The sequence below is a fragment of the Eriocheir sinensis genome, chromosome 43 (assembly GCF_024679095.1).
Source record: "Eriocheir sinensis breed Jianghai 21 chromosome 43, ASM2467909v1, whole genome shotgun sequence".
NCBI classification, from domain to species: Eukaryota; Metazoa; Arthropoda; class Malacostraca; order Decapoda; family Varunidae; genus Eriocheir; species Eriocheir sinensis.
This window is the reverse complement of record NC_066551.1, coordinates 6,978,528-7,001,982: the sequence shown is the minus strand read 5'-3', so window position 1 is coordinate 7,001,982 and position 23,455 is coordinate 6,978,528. Positions and strand designations below refer to the sequence as shown.

The window sequence follows — 23,455 nt, the reverse complement described above, 5'->3', positions numbered from 1 at the left end:
GATGAACCAGGTACTGTAACATAACATAACCCTTTGAATAGACAGACTGGTAGAGCACTGAGAGATGAACGAGGTACTGTAACATAACATAACCCTTTGAATAGACAGACTGGTAGAGCACTGAGAGATAAACGAGGTATTACTGTAACATGACATAGCCCTTTGAATAGACAGACTGGTATAGCATGGAGAGATGAACGAGGTACTGTAACATGACATAACCCTTTGAATAGACAGACTGGTAGAGCACTGAGAGATGAACGAGGTACTGTAACATGACATAACCCTTTGAATAGACAGACTGGTAGAGCACTGAGAGATGAACCAGGTACTGTAACATAACTTAACCCTTAGAGAGATGAACGAGGCATTGCTTTCACTGCCAGCCGTGGTTTTCTAGGTCAACACTCAAGTCCCCGTTATAGGTTGGTTACACTCCACAGACTGGCAAAAAATGTAACCCTCTATTGTTTCCGAGTTACACATTAGTTAACATTGAGGAGTTTCATCTGAGAGAGAGAGAGAGAGAGAGAGAGAGAGAGAGAGAGAGAGAGAGAGAGAGAGAGAGAGAGAGAGAGAGAGAGAGAGAGATTCGTCGGCCTCAATGATATGATTTTCCACATTCATGATTTGTTGCGCTCGAGAATTGATGAACACAGGAAATGCAAAGACTGAAGAACTTTTGTTAACATTTGAATTTATTGTACTTCTCATACATCCTGTCTTTTCTTTTCATACATCCTGTCTTTTCCATCCTGTCTTTTCCATCCTGTTTTTTTTCCATCCTGTCTTTTCCATCCTGTCTTTTCCATCCTGTTTTTTTCCATCCTGTCTTTTCCATCCTGTCTTTTCCATCCTGTCTTTTCCATCCTGTTTTTTTCCATCCTGTCTTTTCCATCCTGTCTTTTCCATCCTGTCTTTTCCATCCATTTCTTCTCATACATCTTGTCTTTTCTTCTCATACATTCTGTCTCTTTCCCTCCTCAGGGCTGGATCATACAAGGACGACCCACTGTGCAAGGAGCTGCCTCATGAGACAGACGAATGCTGCGCCTTGGCTCAGTGTGAGAGTAACGCCAAAGGTAAGTACAGGGAGGGAATGCGATGGAGATACATTTAAAAAGTCCCTATTTTTAAACGTATCGCCCCCTCGGTCATGTTTGAAAAGGCCCTGTTGAAAGTTGCTGGGATTTTCATGGGGTGTTTGTAATAATTCTGATAATAGTTTTACACGACCTTGAACGGGAGAAAAAGTCATACGTGAAAATCCGGTTATAGTCTTCTCTGTGGCCTTGGGAAATAGTAGGCTAGTAAAGGGAGATCGGTGCTTTAAATAATATAAACCTTACCATCATGGGGAGTGTGGTGTTAAGAGCTACCATGCACAGTACATTCATTTAAAGGAATAATTACGATAGTTCACATAATTCCACTGCACCTTCTACTAAGAAGGAGCGAATAGATGAAAAACAGGAAAACAGAAAAGAAAAAGAAATAAGGAGAGGAAGGAAAATTGAGTAAATTTTGAACTACGTTAGTGAAAGAGAAATTAAGCTAAAAGGTATTTGTCAACAACTCTGCAATCATGTCGTTGCAGAGTATTTTGTTTCGCTTTTCAATGGAGTTATACCAATGTTTGTGATTTCAGCATTATTATCGTCTCCGGCTGGATTGTCAAAGGCAGGGAAAGTTTATGGTCATTATATTGTTATATATTTATCGGGCTCCATTACGATTATTTTCCAAAGCTACAGAGAAGACTAACAATTTTCATGTGCAGTTTTCCCGTTCTAGACACAGATATCGGGTAAAACTATCACTAAGATCACAAAACATTCCATGAAAAACCCAAACAATCAATGGAGGCGCCGATACGTGCCAAAACTTCCTATTGCATTCTTATCAAGGTTATACATGAGTCTTCTTTCTTCCATGCCAACAGCCAGGGAGGAATGCATCGATGTGGTGTGTGGGCCCAACGCAGTCTGCTCCCCCGAGGCTGCCGTCATAAAGGAGCTCACACGCATCGAGACGGAGGCAGAGAACTCCACGGAATTATGTCGCTGTCTCGACGGCTTCACCGGAAACGCATCGGACGTCACCACCGGCTGTGTCCCAGGTATCTCTCTCTCTCTCTCTCTCTCTCTCTCTCTCTCTCTCTCTCTCTCTCTCTCTCTCTCTCATTAACATTTGGATTTACTGTACTACTTCTCATACATCCTGTCTTTTCCATCCTTTTCTTCTCATACATCCTGTCTTTTCCATCCTTTTCTTGTCATACATCCTGTCTTTTCCATCCTGTGCATAAATGAAGGAAATATGCATGCCTGTATATGTTCCCCACTCAAGGAATTTATTTTCCACCCCCAGACCCGAGCTCCGTCTCTAAGGAGGGCGGCTGCACCTTCAAGAACAGCACCTACAGGCCAGGCGACGTCTTCTTCGACCAGTGCGCCTACCGCTGCACCTGTAACAACAACACCGAGATCGAGTGTGAGGTGAGTGTAGTGTGGGTGTGTGAGTGTAGCTGTTGTAGGAATCAGCTCGTAGCCGCAAAATAGCTCGCAGAGAGGTTCAACCTGCTGACTTATTATTTCACTCACCGCTATCGTTTACTTGTTCTATTTTGGCTCCAAGACATGGCACAAACATCAGAGCAACACTTTTAATCAAGAGAAGGCCTTATAACAAGCGGATAGGGCAGATTTTAGAATTGCCCCACGTTGATGTTCAGTCATTTCTTGCTTGTTTGGTCTGTTGATCTGGTGTGTTGATTTCCTGCCGGCGGTATCAACCATCACAAAGATCACAAGTGAACAAACTAAAACAAAACCAGGCAAAATAGTCTATCAAATATAACTTGAGCCTTTAGGCACGGCTCCCCTGAGCCACGTACGCCACATCACCCCATCACTCTCCTCAGAGGAGCTCGCTATCCCCCCTCCCTCTCACTCTCTCTTATTTACGTTATATGAAATAGTTTTTGCTTGGCTGTGCAGGACGCGAGAGTGAGACCTCCGTGAGTCTTCCATGGTGGCAGAAGGGTGAATGGTGCGGCACCATCGCATGAGCCACGTTGCCAAGTGAAAGGGAAGGTTTACAGAGTCGTTGTCTTTCCCTTAAATCCCAAGCCCTTCATAACACCATGCAGTCGTATTATGAATATATTTATATTCCATAAATAGATAGCTTACAGACTAACAGTGAGACAGATCGCCATGCGCAGGTCATCGCTAGATGTGTAAAATGGGGGGTTACCCGGGCCAAGCCACGTACAGGGCTCAAATTAGAGGCGATGGACTATATAATGTTTTCCTGCTGCGACTTACTTCTGCGAGGAGGTATTTCTCGCAACAGCGGCTGCGTGAGGAGCAGCTCGCCAGACAGGCGGGTAGAAGTGCGGAAAGCCATACCCAGGAACGTTTAACTTGTTAAGATACTGGTCATACCTGTCATTACTTTCGCATTGTTTGTCTTGAGGTCTTGGCTCAAGAACCAACTTTACAAGGTGATATGAGCTATAGTTATGGAAAAATGCGTGCACACACACACACACACACACACAGGGAATGATGGAACTGCAAGAATTTGTTCTGCTTGCTTTGTTTGCTTCACAAATTATATATTTTTATTGTAAATGAGGCGGTCCAAGGAAGAAGTGAAAAAAAATGCAACCTGCTGTTGATCAAAAGAGTAGCTACAGACGATGCCACAAGGATAATCGAATGTATTTACGGAAGCGTCTGTGTGCTCCCCTCTTGAAGTCACGTCATCAGGAGGAAATGTGGATAAAAGAGAACAGTTCCATGCATTTCCTTTGATTCTTTACGGTACTACTTATTAATGTGCTGTACGTACATATTAGTTTATGCATTTATTTTTCTCCAGCATTACTTTTACAGTATTATGATAAAAAAATCTGATACTATAATTCTCTCTACACTGCCAGTTGTATCAGAATGTTTGTTATAAGTTTAGTGTTATTTGCTCCCTCTTCCACAGCCTCGCTGCGAGTTTCCCCATGAGGACGGGTCAGAGATGGAGCCTGGCTGTGAGTACATCCCAGACCCTAACGATTCCTGCTGCAAAAACCGCGTCTGCAACTCCACCTCAGAGGCCGCTACGGATGCTGCCAGGGCTCCCTCGCTGCCCTCAGACGGCTGCACACAGGGCAACGTGACCTACGCCAGGCACGCCACCTTTTACCAGGGCTGTGAGGCCCAGTGTACCTGCATTGGTTTTGGCGATATCTCCTGCACCCCAAGGTGAGAAACTACAAGCTGATGACATGCACGCTTGATGTAGATGCTTCACTCTTCTCTTCTGATCAGTTACTGTATTTTTTGTAGTAATAATCTGTTCAGTAGGACAACAAAAATATTGCAATAGGGAAAGTCCAGCTTCCACTCAAAACTATTGGGCCAGAAATCTGAATTTCGTATTATGTGATCACAGTTTAGGAAACTTAAGTGCACATTTGTCATGGTTTGCAGGAAAGAAAGAAAACTCATTAACATATCAATTATGGCATAGAAAGTACAAAGTAACTACACAGTCCACATTAAACTCCCTCCCCCAGGTGCCCACCCTTCAAGATTATGCCGGAAGACGCGGAAAAATGCCAAACTTTACCGGACCCAAATGATCCTTGTTGCTCCATTACTGTCTGTGACAAGCCCACGCCTGATGTCATGAAAGCCAACATCACAGGTGTGTAAAATACCTCTCTTTGTATAGTTCATAAGTGGTATATCTGCACATGGTGTATGTATATATGTTATGTTGTGATGGCCAGTCACAATCATTAAGTAACATACTGGTGTGTTTTTGATGCGGTATTGTATGTTCCTTGTGTGGTGTGATTCCGAGTTCCTTATTTTTGTGCAGGTATACTGAGATACTGATGCATTTTTTTATTACTCACGAGAATTTTTCCATTTGTATTTCAGAGTTAGAAAATGAAGTGATGATGAACATGACAGAGACAGACAAGGAAATTATGAAGAATGAGATGAAAAACATGACTGATTTTGAAAAGGAAATGGTAATGAAGAAGATGCTCAATATGACAGACATGGAAAAGAAGGAGGCAATGAAAAACATGACAGAAATGATTGATGATATAATCATGATAAGTGAAGCTGATGAACATATGGATACTCATAATGAAACTTTTGGCCATGATCACACACATGAAAACGAAGATGAACTCACTGGTGTACACACTCACGTTCACACTCATGCTGATGGCACAACACACAGCCATCCCCATGACCACAGCAAGAATCACACTCATGACATGATTGATATGAACCTGCACACTCATGCAGATGGAACCACTCACAGTCACCCACATGATCCAACTATGAACCACACTCATGAGCATGACATGGGAGAAATGCACACCCATGAAGATGGAACCACCCATAGTCACCCTCATGATGAAAGCTTTGGCCATGATCACACTCATGAAAATGAAGATGAACTCACTGGTGTGCACACTCATGTTCACACTCATGCTGATGGCACAACACACAGCCATCCCCATGACCACAGCAAGAACCACACTCATGACATGATTGATATGAACCTGCACACTCATGAAGATGGAACCACTCACAGTCACCCACATGATCCAACTATGAACCACACTCATGATCATGAGCATGACATGGGAGGAATACACACTCATGAAGATGGAACCACTCACAGTCACCCACATGATCCCTCCACCAATCACTCCCATGATCATGAACATGACATGGGAGGAATGCACACCCATGAAGATGGAACCACTCACAGTCACTCTCATGATGAGACCTTTGGTCATGATCACACTCATGAAAATGAAGATGAACTCACTGGTGTACACACTCACGTTCACACTCATGCTGATGGCACAACACACAGCCATCCCCATGACCACAGCAAGAACCACACTCATGACATGATTGATATGAACCTGCACACTCATGCAGATGGTACCACTCACAGTCACCCACATGATCCAACTATGAACCACACTCATGACATGATTGATATGAACCTGCACACCCATGAAGATGGAACCACTCACAGTCACCCACATGATCCAACTATGAACCACACTCATGATATGATTGATATGAACCTGCACACCCATGAAGATGGAACCACTCACAGTCACCCACATGATCCAGCTATGAACCACACTCATGACATGATTGATATGAACCTGCACACTCATGAAGATGGAACCACTCACAGTCACCCACATGATCCAACTATGAACCACACTCATGACCATGAGCATGACATGGGAGGAATACACACCCATGAAGATGGAACCACCCACAGTCACTCCCATGATGAAACTTTTGGCCATGATCATACTCATGAAAATGAAGATGAACTCTCTGGTGTACACACTCATGTTCACACTCACGCTGATGGCACAACACACAGCCATCCCCATGACCACAGCAAGAACCACACTCATGACATGTTTGATATGCACTTGCACACTCATGAAGATGGAACCACTCACAGTCACCCACATGATCCCTCCACCAATCACTCCCATGACCATGAACATGACATGCATGATATGCACCATGAAAATGACATGGATGGAATCGGTAATCACACACACATGCATGAAAATGGTGTAGTACATACTCACCCACATGCTCATGAAGAAGATGAAAGCCATAATCATACACACTTCAACTTTCTGGACAAGAGAAATCGAGCTGAAGATCTGGGCACCCATGATCTCAACATCCTGAAAGTCACAGCTGTTAACGCCACCTCAGTCATGATCCGTGTGGCCGTTTCAGACGCTGTCATGGACAAAGTTCTGTCCTCTGAGGATCAACACTTCATTGTCCTGTTCAGTCCTGACTCCCTCACCTGGTCAGAGAAGAAGATCCTTGTGAAGGATGTTCAAGTGGAAAACTTAAATGAGATTGTGATGTATCTCAATGACCTTCAGCCTTCAACAGCCTACCAATTCCGAGTGTCTTTCCTTGACCTGGTCAGCTCCACATCCAAGGCCACACTCCTTGACAGCTCTCCTGAAGCAGGTTTGTGTGCTTATGTTGCAAGCTTTTAGATGTGCATGAATTTTGCATTTTTTTATAACTACACCATACATGGCATGGAGTAGAGTGCTATTTGTATTTCATAACTGAATTCCTTAAGCATGTCAAGCAGTGTCCTTGGTTTTCTCTGATACCCTAAAGTTTTCATGCATGAAAGTTTTTCATTCAAACTAAAATTTTCAGTTGACTGGAGCAATTTGTGTTTCTGTGTTGCAGTAACAAAACTCTTCATCATTTGTAAATTATATTGTAACAAAATTATGAAAAAAACTGCACTCAATATACAGGAAGGAGATCCTCCATTACCATTGTTTGGTGTCACCATCCTGGAACAGCTACTTTTGTGTTAGTCTGTTCCTGGAAACCTGACTTAAAAAGATAATTAAAAAGTAAGCCTGCTTTTTATAAAATTACAGTAAACTAAATATTGATTAACATTTGTTCTGAAAATGATTCGGTGATTATTAAATAAAAAATAACCATGTGTGTTGTATCTGGCAGACTTGTGTTTGTCAGAAAGACATAACATTGCATGCCTGCAAATTAAACAATTTTAAACATTTTGCCAAAATTGTGAACAAATACTTTTCAGTTATTAGAGTCAAGCATACTTTATCCATACTCTTTTATAAAGTTTGTCTGTCTGAGTGTTTCCACCCAAAGGTGATGTGCATATCATGAATAAATGTGAACATGAAGTGTGGTCTATTGTAGGTGTGGCAGGACCCTCCAAGCCTGGGTGTGTTGTGGGGGAGCCGTTTGATGAAGGAACAGAGTGTGGCCCACGGTGCACCTGTCTTGAGGGAGGGGAGATCCACTGCAAGCCTCGGTGTCCTCCGTTTAACATTATGCCAGCCCTAAACCTGAATTGCTCTGTTGTGCAAAGCCCAGAAGACCCTTGCTGTTTTGTGCCTGACTGTCCAGTGGAATTACATGACCCCAGTCTATTTGGACCACTGGAAATTACTGAAGTAACTCAAATGATACACAACAATAAATCAGAAATAAACATGACACATGGGTCCAGCAGAGTGCCAGAGGAAAATCATTTTACAAACAAATCATTTACAGTTATGGATGATGATTTTAATGATGGTCCTGACAGAGGTTCCTTAATGAGAGAGGATATTATTCACACTACCACAGATAATGACATGGTTGTACTAAATGGCACGGGCAAGAACCAGCACACCAATAAGACCTCCACTGAAGGAGAAAAACCTTCATCAGAAAGACCTCAGAAGCACTTCACATCATTGAATGACCTTCTGATTAAACACAAGCAGCTTGGAAGTCTCCCACTCAACACGACAAGAACATCAACTACTACTTCTACCACTTCTAATAATTCTTCTACCACCACCACCAAAACTCCATTCCCAAATAATGGCATGGATGAAGAAGACAAAATGTTGATTGAGGGACACATTAAAACACAAGAGTTGAGCCAAGAAGTTCCCCATGAACATAATGCAACACTGATGGTTATTGTGGACAGAAAAATCCCTGAAAAGATTGGCACTACCCTAGAGGAGGAATCAGGTGTTACAAACAGAGATGAGGAGTCCATAGCTAAAGAGGAATATTTTGAACCTTCAAATTCAACCACATATGATGTTGAATATTCTGTAGATGAAACACATCTACAAAGTAATGATGGTGGTAGTCTATTTGTCAATGGTACAATTAGTATCTTGCCAAATAAAGTCAACATAAATGAGGTTGATTCTTTGAAGAGTGAGACTGACTTGCCTGAACCTTCAGAACATGACAAAAGTCACTTCTTCTCAGTCTCCAGTCATGGATCAGACAAAAGCAGCATCAGTGAATTGGCAGAGTCTGATGCAGCTGATGACCCATTGTCTTCTCAAGCAGGTGATGCTGAGGATCCCAACCCTCGAAGTCAAGCCACTTACCTGCCTGAGCATCATGTCAATATCAGTGAGCTTTTGAATGCAGAATATGAAGAAAACTTACATCTACCTCTTGAAAATAGTGATGGTTTAGGACAACCAGAGAAAGATAGTGGGTATTTGCCTCTGAACCAAGAAGCTTCATATTTGCCAACTGGCCAGGAAGATGAAGTTAATTTTACAGAGGACAACTCAGAACATTCCAACCAAAGCAGACACTCCAGCCGTGTTGAAACTTCTTACCATGTTGAGTACAGTGATGGCTCAGCTCACAGTGGTTCACCCTCACCAAACATCCATGAGGTTGTTTCTCACCACTCCGTCAATGGAGAGGCACCCATGCATGAAAAGAAAGGTGTCTTGGAATCCTCAGCCAAAAATAACCAACATGGCCATATTGAAGGTATTCTGATGCTACTACAGGCAGTGCTTGGGTCTTGGAAGCGGGAGAGTTTGAACTGCTTTTGTTGATGTCAGCTGTGGGCGAGGGCACATGACATGAAGGGACTCCTGGTTTTCTAGTTTAATGCAGATTTATAAATCTCTCAGATGAGAGGATATGGTCATTGGCCATTTTAAAAGAAGTCCAGGAGGATCTCTCTCTTATGGGACAGAAACACAAGCTTCAGCATAATTTGTTTGCATAGGAATTTATTTTCATTGCTTGAGACGTAGCCAGAGTCTTTTACAAAGTAGAAAACTGTCTTACAAGCACATGATACATTTAGAGAGGGGGTCCTTTGGTTACATTTTAGCTGTAGGCCAGGCCAAAGAGGGTCTGCTCCCAAGTGTGCAGTTCATGATTGTTTGATTAGTTGTAAAGTAATATATGAAAATATTACTTTTTTTAATGGTAATTGGTTCCTTTAACATTGTTAGCAGACTCCTTTCTGGCTGTCTACCTGGGTTTCTCAAGAAACACAAAGCCAACCGATGGTTTGTCCAGAAAACACACTGGAGGTTATATTTATTTTTCATATTTAGTGTCTTTTCTCCATATATATAGCAATGCTTTATGGGGCACAGCTTTCTTCAAGGAGAGATTTGTAAACTGAGCAGTTATGAGTACATGAATATATACCATACATCCAAAATTTAGATATGTAATCTAAATCTCTCCTTGTTTCTTTTAATAACATATTGTTATTAATAAAGCTGCAAAAGGGAATGTGATACTGCTCCAGTGTACTACTTGAACGCAACAGCTTAAACACTGAGATGCAGCAAATCTTGAGTTTTGTTTCCCTGTCAAGGGTAGTGGTGGTGGGATGCTGAAAGCCTCTTGGTGGGAGGGGCCCAACCACTAGCTTTATGGTACATTATTATTCTCTGAAAATACTATATTGAAGTGATCTTTAACTTTTTTTATTTTTTTTATTTTTTTTATGGAACTTTTGGGGACTAATGTTGGTCCCCTTAATGGTAATTTTGTCAGTTCACTAGAACTGCAATTCCAGAGCATAAAAATTATAAATGACACTAAATGCTTTACTTGCATGTTTGACATTGCTTTAAGGGTAACTAACCAGATTTTTTTTTGCCTCTGAGATTATTTATACTGTAGTTTTTTTGTTTTTTGTTTTTTTCACTGATATAGTTTAGATCTTTCTCCTGCTTCTGTATAGCTTTGAATATTGATTCTGTATATTTTATAATTTGCATCAATATTTTTTTTGTTGCTCACTAATATTGAAACCTGTGGGTCTTTTGAAGTGACTGTTACCTGTGACTTCAGTTCAAATTAACAAAACTTAGCCATGCTTTGCCTTGTATGATTTTTAATTGAGTTTGGATTTGAGTTTCCTCCACACATATTTGCCATCAAGGCATAGAATACTTGCTTTCAGAGCCTCAAGGAGCCACTATCTGATTTTTTCTGAGTATAAACTAATACAAAGATCATCATTTATGAGTGTCCTGATTAGTTTTGAGGTGAAGCATTTGAAATCCACTAATTCCTAAACAAATCCCATAGGTTTTGGGATTGACACCTCAGTGATGTGCTACCACAATGAACGTTATTACAAGCCTGGACAAGAGTTTTATGAGGGTTGCTCCTTTGTATGCATCTGCTCTGAGAATCTGGAGGTGCACTGTGCTGCCATCGAGTGCCCGTTGTCCTTTGGCCTCGAGCTCATTGATCCTGACTGCCTGGACTGGGAACCAGACCCAGATTTTAACCCTGAACCACCCAAGTAAGAACTTCAAACACCCAAGGGTGTATTTTGCATGCCCTTGCAGGTGCTTTTGTTGACAATTGAGTTCAGTGTATCTTATCTGAAAAATAACTTTTTCTCCGACAGTTTCAGTTTTTCACATTTTTAGCTGACTTATTCCTCTCTGTAACAGATGCTGTGGTCAGATGAAATGTGTCTCCACCTCTGCCTGTGAGTACATGGGACATAGATTCAAGAACTATGACCAGATCCCTCGAGAGCTGACTGGCTGCTCTCAGGTCTGTACTTGCAACTATGGCAACGTGACCTGCCGTGACCTCTGTGAACCAGTGCACACCATCCCGCCCCATGACCTGCACTGTGCCCCAGAGCATGCTGTCATTGTCACCTTGCCTGGGGAGACCTGCTGCCGAGCATGGCAGTGTGCCACACACTCCGTTGAAAGTGAGTTACTGCTCTGTTTCAGCTTAGTCTTGTTTTAATTTTGTTATTTATTTATTTATTTTTTAATTTTTTAAAGGACTTATGTTTTCTTGTTCTGAAAATATGGGTCCATCCTCACTCATCTATACATTCCTCTTTTCAACATTTAATTTTTTCCCATCGGTAATGAACAGCAGTACAAATTTTATTGAAACTTCTTTGCACTACTAATTGGCCACATTTCCCTGTCTGAGCCTCACACCAGTGGCAGCAAACACCATGCAGGGAGAGAATACTGTAGTGAAGGAATTTTTATTGATTTTGAAGTACAAGAGAAAGTGAGATTAGTTAGTTGAAAGAGCTAGACAGAAAGGAAAGTCATCCCTGGGCCAGGATTTGAACCTCTGTAATGGGCAGATCAAGGAGAACCAGGGGCCATTGTTTCACTAATCAAGCCAAAGAAGTATGCTCCACTGCTCATGTGGGATAATGGAGGCTTTTCAGTAGTATATATTTTTTTCATGTTTAGCCGAAAGCACGTAGGCCTTCTTGACAGGGCCTGTTAGTGGTGCATGCGAGTATTTTATGTTGGTAACATTCTTGCTTGGGTTGGACTGTCCCCCTGAACTCCAATTGATCCTCTTTAGAGAGTTTCATTAGAGTCTGGGTTGATAGGTAATGTGGTCATCAGGACAGCATTTGGGTTGTCTTGGCCACTCAGGGATGACTGAACATTGTCAGGTTGTAGTGGCAGTTGGGACTTGAACTCAGGTCTCACACTCTGACCACTCAACCACCACATTTGCATCTGCTCAGTCCGTTAGAGAGCCTCCCCTTTCCTTTTAGATCAATTTGTGTTTTGATATTTTCCTTAAGTTTCTACCATCATTTACTTAGGTAGCAGAACTTGTTTACATCCTTGAGAGAAAATGTAGGCCATCAGTTTTGGTTGATCCTCAGGTGTCTTCCAGGGAAAGGAAGTCCACTGCTAACCTCCACTGTAATGAGGGAATCTTGACTCCTCTTTAAGCACATGACGAATCTCTCTTAGACGGCAGGAAGAGCCAGACTCCAAGACTAAGATTGGCAGAGTGATGGCCTCCTTGGTCAGCCAGAGCACAAGTTAAAATCCTGGTTCAAACAAAACAGTCTTGCCTAAGCCAGGATTTGAACCCATGCTCTGAGTGATCAAGGAGAATTGGGGGCTGTCACTTTAACAGTAGCGCCAGAGAAGTACTCCATTGGTCAAGTGGGATTTTAGTCGTTTTTTTGCATCAGCTCAGCCCAATACAAGACAAAATTGTAATCACCCTTTTGGTTTGAATGAGGGAAAACTATTCAAGTGCATGCCAGTCCTGAGATAACAGTTTACTAATATGCTATAGTATATTTAACATTTTTATCTTCAATAAGAAGTTCTACGTATTTGGTTATTTTCATGATTTTTCGTTTAAAAGTCTCACAAATAATTGATATAAAACTAGAAATACATTTCTCAGATGAATATAGACTAATTTTCATCAAAAAAACTTTATTTCCTCTCCTTCTTTCTCTGCACAATACAATTACTAACCACACCCTTTTTATTATTATAATAAAACACTAACACTATAAATCTGTTTTACGCTAATGTACAATACTAAATACTATAATTAACCTCACCTCTCTCCCTGGGACTTGTATGTACATATTGTGGAGTCCATCAGTGTGTGTTGCATGGTTGTGTTACAGAGGTAGACTTCTTGGGGCCAACAAATGTGGCAGAGACAACGCAGTCTCCTGGCCACACTAAAGGTGGGTGTGGCTCCCCTCGTGACAGGCACCTCCCCCTTACCTGTGTGCACGTTGCCTCAGTCTTGGGGCCATTCACAGCGGTTACTGAATGTTTCACTAGGGCACTCTAAAGTAACATTAGGTAAATGTTCTGATCAAGGTAATGATGATCAGTGAAAGTTGCTGCATGTTACTGTAGCATGACACGGCTTCATAAAAAAAATTGCCACTGGATGAAGCCGGATCATGCTGCTCTGTGTCTCCTGTGTTTTGTTGCAGGTCAAGGTGGTGGCATACTTGTAGTAATGGAGGAGCTTTTTTTACTTTTTTCAGCACTGTCTTTTGTAGACGCTACATGATGGAACATGGGGCCTATAATGATAATAGTAACAAAAAGTTTTGTGCTCCTTAATGGATACTAGTGTGCTACCACCTTTAAATTCTATTACTAATTCTGTATATATATATATATATATATATATATATATATATATATATATATATATATATATATATATATATATATATATATATATATATATATATATATATATATATATATATATATTCAAAAGTGTATGTGGAGCCCATCTCTTCTCAGTGATGGTTGCTGCATCTCTTTATGAATAGAGTAACTATTTGTCACCTGTCAAACCTTAACATTTTACTTGAGCCACACCAGCCTTTGTCTGCAAGAGTTTGAATATAGATGATGAACTCTGACTATGCTGAGACTCAGTAGAGATTGAAGAATCTTAAATGATGAATCAGTTATCTATATTTCCTGGACTTAATGAAAAATGTACAAATTTCTGATAGTTACTCTATCCTATCGTTATTAATACTAATACATAAACAATGTAGTCCTTCCACTTTATTCCCTCTGTCACAGAGGGCAAGAACCTTGAGTCTTTTGCCTGCCACTAACTGGAGGTGCATGTGGTGTTTTAGGTGTCCCTGCCATCTTTCCTCTGCCCCCCGTGTCTGTGGTGGCAGCCCCGCCCACCCCTGCCCACCTGCCCACCTCCTTCCCTGCCACCCCTTACTATGGGTCAGGTGTGTGTGTGCTGCCCTCTTGTCCTGTTTGTACACTGAATTGTGGCACTGAGCACCTCATCTTGAATGGCTGTTTATTAGTATTAGTTGTTCCTATTTGTTTATATTTGTTAAATTATTCATTTTCACTTAAGTTTTCTTTATTAGTGTATGTGCTACCATTTCTGTCTCATCTTCATTAGAGCTGCTGAGTTCTTGATGAAGTAAAAAAATAAAAGAACTTATGATAAAGGTAGAGAATGCTTAGTTTCAGAAACAGTGTTTTGGAAGTTCATTTGAAGCTTCATAGGGAGCCAAAGGAGTAAGATACCAGTACAAAATTACTTTTGCTTCAGTTTAATTCATTAAAAAATGAATATGTTAGTCCTGTCATGTGCATAACACACTTTTATATTTAGTGTTGTTTTGTGTGTGTGCATTATGTATTCTACATTCTGTAGTAGTATTACTTAGCATATAATGTATGTACCCAAGTCTACCCTTAAATTACAACTTGCATTGAAGATATGGATAATGATTTAAAGTTATGCTGTAATTTCTTGCATATCATCATACTGTCAGTCCTTTTTGGAGACATCCGCATTAACTTTCCCTGTGAACATTTCAGACGAGGTCATCCCTGAGCCTTACATTGCATCCCAGGATGCCAGAACCATCCACCTGATCTTCACCACTCCCAGTCTCTATCAAGGCCTCCCGGGAGAACTCTTCCTGCGATACACAAATGATCCATTGTAAGAACAACGGTTACTAACTTCCCTCCCTTGGAAAGCACATATGAAATAGGATTTTGAGTTTTAAATACCTTGATTACTAAAGATTAGACAGTCAAAAACTTGAGTTGTGCTATGTTATTGAGGTGAGACTATACATTAAGATTCTGAAGTAAACTAAACATTTTGATCATTGCAGTGGACAGCCAGACCCAGAGACATGGTCAAAGGAGGTGCTAGTGCCCATGGGCTCAATTATCACCCAGTCTGAATGGGACCACATTCTTAGTGGCCTTGAGCCAGCCACTGAGTACACCCTTCAGGTGGTGCTCCAAGTCCAGGGAACTGAGCCAATTCAGTCACACACTTTCACCTACACCACCATGGAGGAAGGTAAGGAAAACATTTTTAACTCTGCCTTTGCTTAGGTGTTGTTGTACTAACTTTTCAAAGAATTAACAATGCTGATGACCTTTCCCACTAAAAGACTGGATATTAGACAAAGATTCAAACTCAAAAACTACAGAATTGTCAAATTGACCTCAGAAAATATGTATGAAAATTTGTTAAAGGATTTGATATGTGAGATATGAAGAATAAGAATTTGCAGTGAGACAACTAGCTGAAACAGTTAACATTACAATCTTGCACCACCTGACAGGAATGAAGCAATATCTAGAGCTAAGAATATTCAAAGTACAATGCTTACCGTCAAAGTGTGAGCATTTTCAAAATAAATTTTTATATATAGTTACCAAGCTGTTAACTAATAAGATTCAATGTTTCATAATGGACAGACAGGTAAGAGTGGCATTCATTGTGCATTGGCCTCAGTGTATCCATGGATGTATTTCCCAGTGGGATAAATCCCACAGTCTTAACAAACTAATCAGGGCCTAATGGAAAAGACATCTTGTTAAAAGTTTGAGCAACAGTCTTATTTTCTATATATATATTTTTTTTTCTCATTGAAATATCCAACTTCAAAACAACCTTGACCAAATTATAATTGGTCTCCTTTATATGTAGCTATGTGTAAAAAGTTAAGTACTTTTGTTTTGTATAGAATGTGACTCACTCTCATGCATGAGTAGATATTGGGTAGACAAAAATTATGAAAAAAAAGTACTTTTAATGTTTGGAGATCATGGTGTTGACAGAAGTGATCTGTATGTGGTAGAGTTACATCATAGTGTCTGTCCCTCCACAGCCACCACTCCCCCAACCACCACGCCACTGCCACGCCTGGACATCGACGCAGAGCTCTATGCCTCAGAGATCACCAAGACGTCAGCAAAGGTGTCCTGGCGAACCTTCACTGACTATGAGCTGCAGTACATTGATGGGGTGCAGGTGAAATACACCCAGAAGAATAACCTGGTAGGGAAAAGAAAATTATTTTTTGCCACAAGTTAAAAAGGTGAAAGCTGACTTGTGCATTTTATTCTTTAATATTGAGCTGAATCAGCAGGGTATGAAACTAAACTATGTTCCATATCTGAATTAATAAAGCTTTTTGGGGGATTTTTCTATCATGATTTTGAGTAAATAAAAGCACTTCACTTCGTTAACTTTCTATTTTGGCAGTTTGTAACTCTAACTTAATGACACGATAATAGAGAACTGATAAGTACGGTATTTTTACTGCTAAAGGAGAAAACACGCAGAGATGTAACTGTACTACTGAACCTCGTAAACCTTTGAAAATCTTTGTCCCATGGCTGATATCCCTTCACATGCTTATTGTATCTTTATTTGTTGTGGCATCTCAATCTTATTGCAGTAATTAAACCCATTCATAATAACATAATTCTTAGTATCACTGGATTGCTGTAGCATACGTAATGCAGCTATGTGTAAAAGTTAGTCTGCAGCCCCTTTCTGGAAAAAAAAAGGATTTTTCTTACATCACATTTAAAACTCCATAATACTCTGTTAAACTCCAGCCTCTTTTTTGCAAATACCACACAAGTTATTCACAACACCAAATTCAGCCTTTTTTTTTCCTCAGATCCCCAAGTTCAGCCAACTGTTCCACCGTAACAATGACCAGACGGATCTCCGTGACCTCCAGCCAGGCTCCACTTACACAGTTGACCTTGTCTTCATCACCGACCAGAACCAGACCACCAAGGTGACCAACACCAATCCCATCACCTTCACCACACTGACAGAGGAAGGTCTGTGTCTTTGTGTTGGTCTGTTGTTTTGATGCTTGTCCTGAGTTGCAGAGTGAAATGTTGAAATGTCACTGAAATATACAGCAACCTTTGATTTTTCAACATATAATTATGATTAATAGAGCTCATAGAAAGTTGTAGAGAAAAAAAATTTCTAAAATTTTGGCATGATATTTCATCTGAAAAAAACTACTAGTTCCATTGCTTTCACATTTTCTTTCTCTTACCTGCAGATCCATATGACTTTGAGATTGGCATCAGGCTTGGCAAGGTGTCCTCCCAGACTGCTGAGCTGTTCTACTCAGGTGTGCCGGAGCCTGAGGTGAAGTACGTCAATATCTATCGTGTTGTCTACATCAACGACAATGATAGAACTGACTCGCAGTCCTTCAAGATCCCCAAGACTGGCCAAGATAAGAAAATGTTCCTGAGTGAGCTGAAACCAGATGTAAAGTTTGTGGTGTGGCTGGAGGCCTTCCTCTCCAATGGTCGCAAGAAGAAGAGTAACGTGGTTGAGTTTACGACAAAGGCTGGACAGCTTCCCACGCCTGAGAAGAGTGAAATTGGTGAGTTGATTTGAAATTTGTCCACTTCATTTTATGCTTTTTGAAAATATTCTAAATTTTATAAAAAAATAATCAGATGAGCCAGTATTCCATGCACTCTGCAACAGATACTTGTCAAGCCCTGACTGGCAAGAACATATCAGAAGTTGTAAAATTTGTTTTACTTTAAAAGATTTTTGTTACTATTGAGTAATTTCAGCTCATCACAAAGTCATACATAGCAGAAATTTACTGTGACATATATTAACAAATTTTGTTGTTATAAGATCCTGAAGACAGAGATGATAGCAATGGAGATAACTACTACGCTGCCCTGGTTGCTGTTGCCCTCATTGCGGCCATCGCTTGCCTCGGCTTCCTTGCTCTTCTTGTCATTCTCCTGAGAAAACAGAATCATGCTAAGGCTCATATTAACTCATCGAGGAACAACGCCTCGTATGACAACCCGTCATACAAGGTAGGGGACAATGTAAGTAAAGTGCTTAACCATCGCTTTCGTATTAACAAGTAGTTGATCTGCAGTGTGTAGCTCCTGAATTGGTCTCCACACTGGCATGGTAGCTGCTCTCTGCTTTGTAGTTGACAGCAGCTAAAGGTAAAGTTGAAAAGTAAGCTGGTTTGCATTGCCTCCCACCCTCTTCCCTCTTATTGAGTGTTGTGTTGACAAGTAGGTAAGCTGGTGCAATTGCATTCCCTCCTCCCCTCTTTTGTATTAGAATGATTTGTATTGGAAAGTAACATGCTGGTTTGCATCCCAACTTTCCCCATTTTTGTCTTTGCACTGTAATAAATGCTGTACTTCTTTTGTAAAACCTTGTATTAAATCTTTTCTAAACTACAAAAAGCTTTCCCTTAAATACATTTTAAATAAAATTTGTAAATTTTTAACAAAATTTTCCACAGTGCATGCCCTTACTAGTTTCATGAAGATTAGCTCAATGTAATGCTCAGGCAAACTTTGGTAGCTCATCTGCTGAGGAAAGAAAACATAATAGAAGACAAGTAGCTACCAGCACACAGCAACAAAATCATCATTTTGTATTAGTGACAATTCTCTAGGCTTAGATACAACATGTGTATTAAAGAGCTTTGCAGAATAGTTTGAAGTTTAGAGTTTATGGCAAAACCCAAGTCTAGTGTCTCAAAACTTAAAATTCACTTTAGTTTGAAACATTTGATTAATATCAGCACTCATAAAAATGAAGGAGAATTTTAGGGTGACTTGAGAGTTGATATCAGGCTGCATATGAGCCATTTGTTGTCTTGCAGACGTACGACATGGAGATGAATGGTATCAAGGGCAGCGGGAACGGCTCCACACATCCCGACGAGCCATAGTCCCATGCAGCGGAGGCATCACTCCTCACTCTTCTTGTGTTCTGTGTCAGTGGCCATCCCTGGTGTCTCATTCTTAGTCCTGTGCAGTGGAGGCATCTTTCCTCCTCACCGTGCTTGTGTCCTGTGTCAGTAGCCATCCTTAGTGTCCCAGTCATATCTAATGTTTTTCCTTTTCTTTCCTTGTTTCACTGTAATCCAGCTCATGTAAAAAAAATACTTCAGTCAATATTTCTGATGTAAATAAGTACTATGTGACTATTTGAGGCATGTTATTATGCCCTTGACTGAAGTAAGATGCCTGAGAGCTAAGCATTATTATTTTTTTTACCGTCCTATCATAATGTAGGTTAAGGCTTACTGGAAGGATAGCTGCAGGTGAGAGAAAATGTATAGAATATATACGAATATATACTCAGGTGTTGAATGCAGAAAGAAATTCATTGGTGATTGGTAAGGAATAACGTGTAACATACATTTGTGCGTTCATTTTGTGAGTTTTATATAGGTAATTCTTTTTTGTTCTTTAACATTTAGACATCACGATAACAAACTTTCGAGCTTAATACTAACGTGTGCTTTAGTCATTTACATATTTCTATTCCTAGGTATTTATAGTTGTCCATAAATCAAGAAAAATCCCAGTGTAATGAGCTGGGGTTTCATAAACCATTTGGTTGTGCCTTTCTAAGCAACAGTGCTGTATGTAAGTGTGCCATTATTGTATGCTAGCACAAACAAATTGTATGATAGGGTTCTGTCATCTCCGTCCCACATTGCAGAACACACTGGATGTTTGTGGGTGGAGATTCATTCCAACTGAACTCCTCTGTTGCCAGGGCTGGAGACCCTCAGAGCTCATTTCACATTGTTCCCCATTTCCCACCCAACATATCCAGGTTGTACTTGTAAAGAAGAGTACATTGCTTTTCCCACAGTTAATAAAGGATATTCTCTTGTTCTGTGATAAGAGAGGTTGAAGGTACTGGAACACAGCTCTGTGTCCTCCAGGCTTGGCTGGTGCCCTGAGTATTGGTCAGGATAGGTGTTTCTTGACTCATCTCTCATTTCTCATGTGTAGATAGGAAAAGCTCTGGGGGCCATCCCTGGGAACATTGCTAGTGAGTGTGTACATGTGATAGTTGATTGGCCTGCAGCATTTACCAGGTCAAGTTATGCAATATTTTAATTGTTAGGAGCAACGTTTGCTTAGTCTGTATTTGTACTTTTTATATTTCGGTAGACAGTCACTATACACTAGGAGCTCTTTCCACCAGTCTCAGGCTGGGGAGTGACTGCTGATTGACTGGCCCACTTGAAGCTGCGCAGTGGGTGTCATGTTCTGGATGACGGACGTTCATCAGTAACAAACTGACTTATTGAGAGAAAATATATTTTAGAGATATTTCTATACCACAGCAGAATATTATTTTAACAAAAAAATCACACATTACTCAAAAATATATATTATATAACTTGGCATGTTTTAATTATTTCAAGTTGACTTGTTAATATTGGTGCAGCACTTGTACAGTTATCATTGTAAAGATTTTGTGCAGGAATGCACATTAAACTACTCTTTTTAAAAGGTGACTCTTATTTACTTAACCTGTGGAGTGATCCGCATTTGTCTAATTTGTTGAAGTTGCTACCAGAATTTAGCTGACTGATGTTGGGAAAGCTGAAAAATAAATCTCCTGCAGTTGATTAATAATGGCTGATGAAGACAACTATGAATAATTTCTGCCTGACATCAAAAGCAAAAGCATGATATATATTCATTCTATACATAAAGGAAATTAAAACAATAACAGTCATCAAATAAAGAAAATCATACAGGCACTACTAAAACTTCCAAGTAAAACTCTTCCAGTAATCCTGTGGGTTTTCATCTGCTTTCTCGGCCTTTTGCTCATAAGTTCACCCGACAGCCACTGCTGGATGACTGACATAACAAAATAACCTTCATCCACCGCTGGGGGACATGGAAATTCATCACTAACTGAAAAATAATCCCCATGGATCTGAGCAGAATTTGAACTCTCATCCGAAGATGGCAGGTGGGTACTCCACCAATTCATCTACTGCACCACTTGCAATGCCTTGGTCAGTAAACAATTACAATATCAGCCCAAGGCCTAAAAATAAAGCTACCTTGCTGTTTGGTAGGGCTAGATTAGCATAAGTTGGCTTAGATTTAAATTCGGTAGGCTATTCGGGTTGGATTAAACTTTGGGGTATGGAAAGCTTGGTCTCTGGCAAGGAAAGGGGTCTTGAAGGCCAAACCTCCGAATGTGGGTGAGTTCCACCGATTCTCCCTGGCCATAAACCTTTGCTTTTCCCAGATCAAAAAATCTGAAAACAAATGTGCCACTGGAGAGAATTACTGTATGACCCAAACTCCACATGTTTTTTTTGTTTTTTTTAATTCATTGCTCTAGTGTTTAATACCAGCATAGGTAAGAAAGAACTCTGAAAAAAAAACAATGATATAGTCACGAAATAACGTTTTACTTATAAGACTGTTGTTCCACATGCAGGATATTTAATCAAGTTATGACATCACATGGCTAGCCATGCAGAACAACACCACGGGACTGATCTGTGGCTCAGTCAGGTATCTAGCAACGAGGGGTGGGGTGGGTGGGGGGCACTAGGCAAGGGTGCTCCGGGGCATTATGCTGCCACATGGGTTACTAAGGAATATTCTAAGATCAGATCAATGGTGGATACTAGGGCATGGACGGGGGAGGGGGGGCACATGGCCCACCCCGCCACCCCCCGTGGATAGGCTTCACCACTGGGGCTGATAGAGATCTCTGGATCGTCAACAATGAGCAGGCACAATTTCAGTCGTAGTCGGTGGTGAGTAAAGCAACATTTTTTTAAGACTATTTCCGTCCAAAATCCCTATTCCCGCCCCCTCCGCAGCTCAGTTAGAGAGGCCTGCAAGATAAATGACGTACGTATAGCAAACTCCATGAAACATCTAAACATCTATCGGAAATTATGTCTTTGATGATAGAACTAAGGAATATTAGTGTGGTACTTACATTAGTCCATGGCTGAAAGCTGGAGGTCGAGGCCTCAGCAGGCCCTGTTCGAACTGCTCCATTTGGCTGTTCTGGAAAGCTTTGAATTCAGTCTGTGCCAAGACATGGAGTGCGACACATGTGCCTTGATTGACTTTCAAATAATTCAGCGCTACTTGGGAAATGACGAAGAGGCTTTGTGTGCCTTTTGAGAACACGGAATAATACCCACTAAGAGGCAGTGCGGTAATTGTGGTCGTGAACTGTCTCTCAGATCAGATAAGAGGGCTTTCCAGTGCTACAGACGAGTGAGGATCCCGAAAACCAAGCGAGAGACGCTGTGTGATTTCTATGCCTCCCAATTCAGACACTTGGTTAGATAAAGTGAAATTATCTCCCAGTGTTAAAATTGTGTTCATTAACTGTTTCTTGAGGAAACATTCTCCCAGGCTCAGTGTGAAAAAAAACTTTGGTCTAGCATCACACACTGTTGTAGACTGGAAGAGCTTCTGTTTGGAAGTGTGCGAGCGGTGGCTGGAAGAACAGGAACCTATTGGTGGGCTGGGAAAGTGGTGGAGATCGACGAAAGTAAATTTGGGAAAAGGAAATTCAACACTGGACGTATTGTGAAGGGTGTCTGGGTATTCGGTGGAATAGAACGTGAATCGCGTCGCAGGTTCATTCTTCCCGTTGAGCGCCGCGACGCTGCTACCCTCATACCCCTCTACCAGAAATACATCCTTCTCGGCACTACGATATACAGTGACAAATGGAAGGCATATGATGGCCTTGGTGATATAGGGTACGTGCACCAGGTCGTCAACCATGCGCTGTACTTCGTGGACCCAGACAAAGTGGTGCATAAAAATAATAAAAGCTGTGGGTCCTGAGAGCTGGGAACAAGAAACAACATTACAAGCAGTATTTCGCAAGGTACCTGTTTCACTTCAGCCGCCCAAATCCTAAAACGATCTTCCACCACTTCCTCAGGTAAATTGGACAAGTCTACCCCCCACCGGAGTAGGTAAGTATTGCGTTAGACTCAGATTATTTTTTCATGGGCCATTTTCATTGAGCCAAACGTTCACATTCCAAGTTTCTGGCACACTGCGATGGGCTAAAGTAATGGGAGCAGGCTATCTGCGTCGGGAGGAAATTTGTCTGCTGTTGCATAAGTTTATAAAAAAAAAAAATCTTAATTCACA

The 23,455-nt window shown here is 40.9% G+C and overlaps 1 protein-coding gene across 5 annotated transcripts in view; it reads left to right on the top strand.

Annotated features, from left to right (window-relative positions):
- Positions 1-20,806, top strand: part of LOC127010411 (putative epidermal cell surface receptor) — a 31,201-nt gene extending 10,395 nt beyond the window's left edge. For 2 of the 5 annotated variants that reach the window (XM_050884462.1, XM_050884465.1), the window contains 17 exons: positions 988-1,082; positions 1,943-2,119; positions 2,371-2,498; positions 4,003-4,265; positions 4,580-4,710; positions 4,950-7,064; positions 7,797-9,398; positions 10,971-11,190; positions 11,345-11,616; positions 14,320-14,424; positions 15,032-15,158; positions 15,337-15,530; positions 16,348-16,517; positions 17,149-17,317; positions 17,551-17,883; positions 18,150-18,352; positions 19,153-20,806. In XM_050884462.1, the coding sequence (XP_050740419.1) occupies positions 988-1,082; positions 1,943-2,119; positions 2,371-2,498; positions 4,003-4,265; positions 4,580-4,710; positions 4,950-7,064; positions 7,797-9,398; positions 10,971-11,190; positions 11,345-11,616; positions 14,320-14,424; positions 15,032-15,158; positions 15,337-15,530; positions 16,348-16,517; positions 17,149-17,317; positions 17,551-17,883; positions 18,150-18,352; positions 19,153-19,221 (6,373 nt within the window). In that variant the 3' untranslated portion in view covers positions 19,222-20,806. The remainder of the gene's footprint in view (positions 1-987; positions 1,083-1,942; positions 2,120-2,370; positions 2,499-4,002; positions 4,266-4,579; positions 4,711-4,949; positions 7,065-7,796; positions 9,399-10,970; positions 11,191-11,344; positions 11,617-14,319; positions 14,425-15,031; positions 15,159-15,336; positions 15,531-16,347; positions 16,518-17,148; positions 17,318-17,550; positions 17,884-18,149; positions 18,353-19,152) is intronic. The other 3 variants (XM_050884463.1, XM_050884468.1, XM_050884464.1) reach the window with 3 other exon arrangements.
- Positions 20,807-23,455: the final 2,649 nt, after the last annotated feature.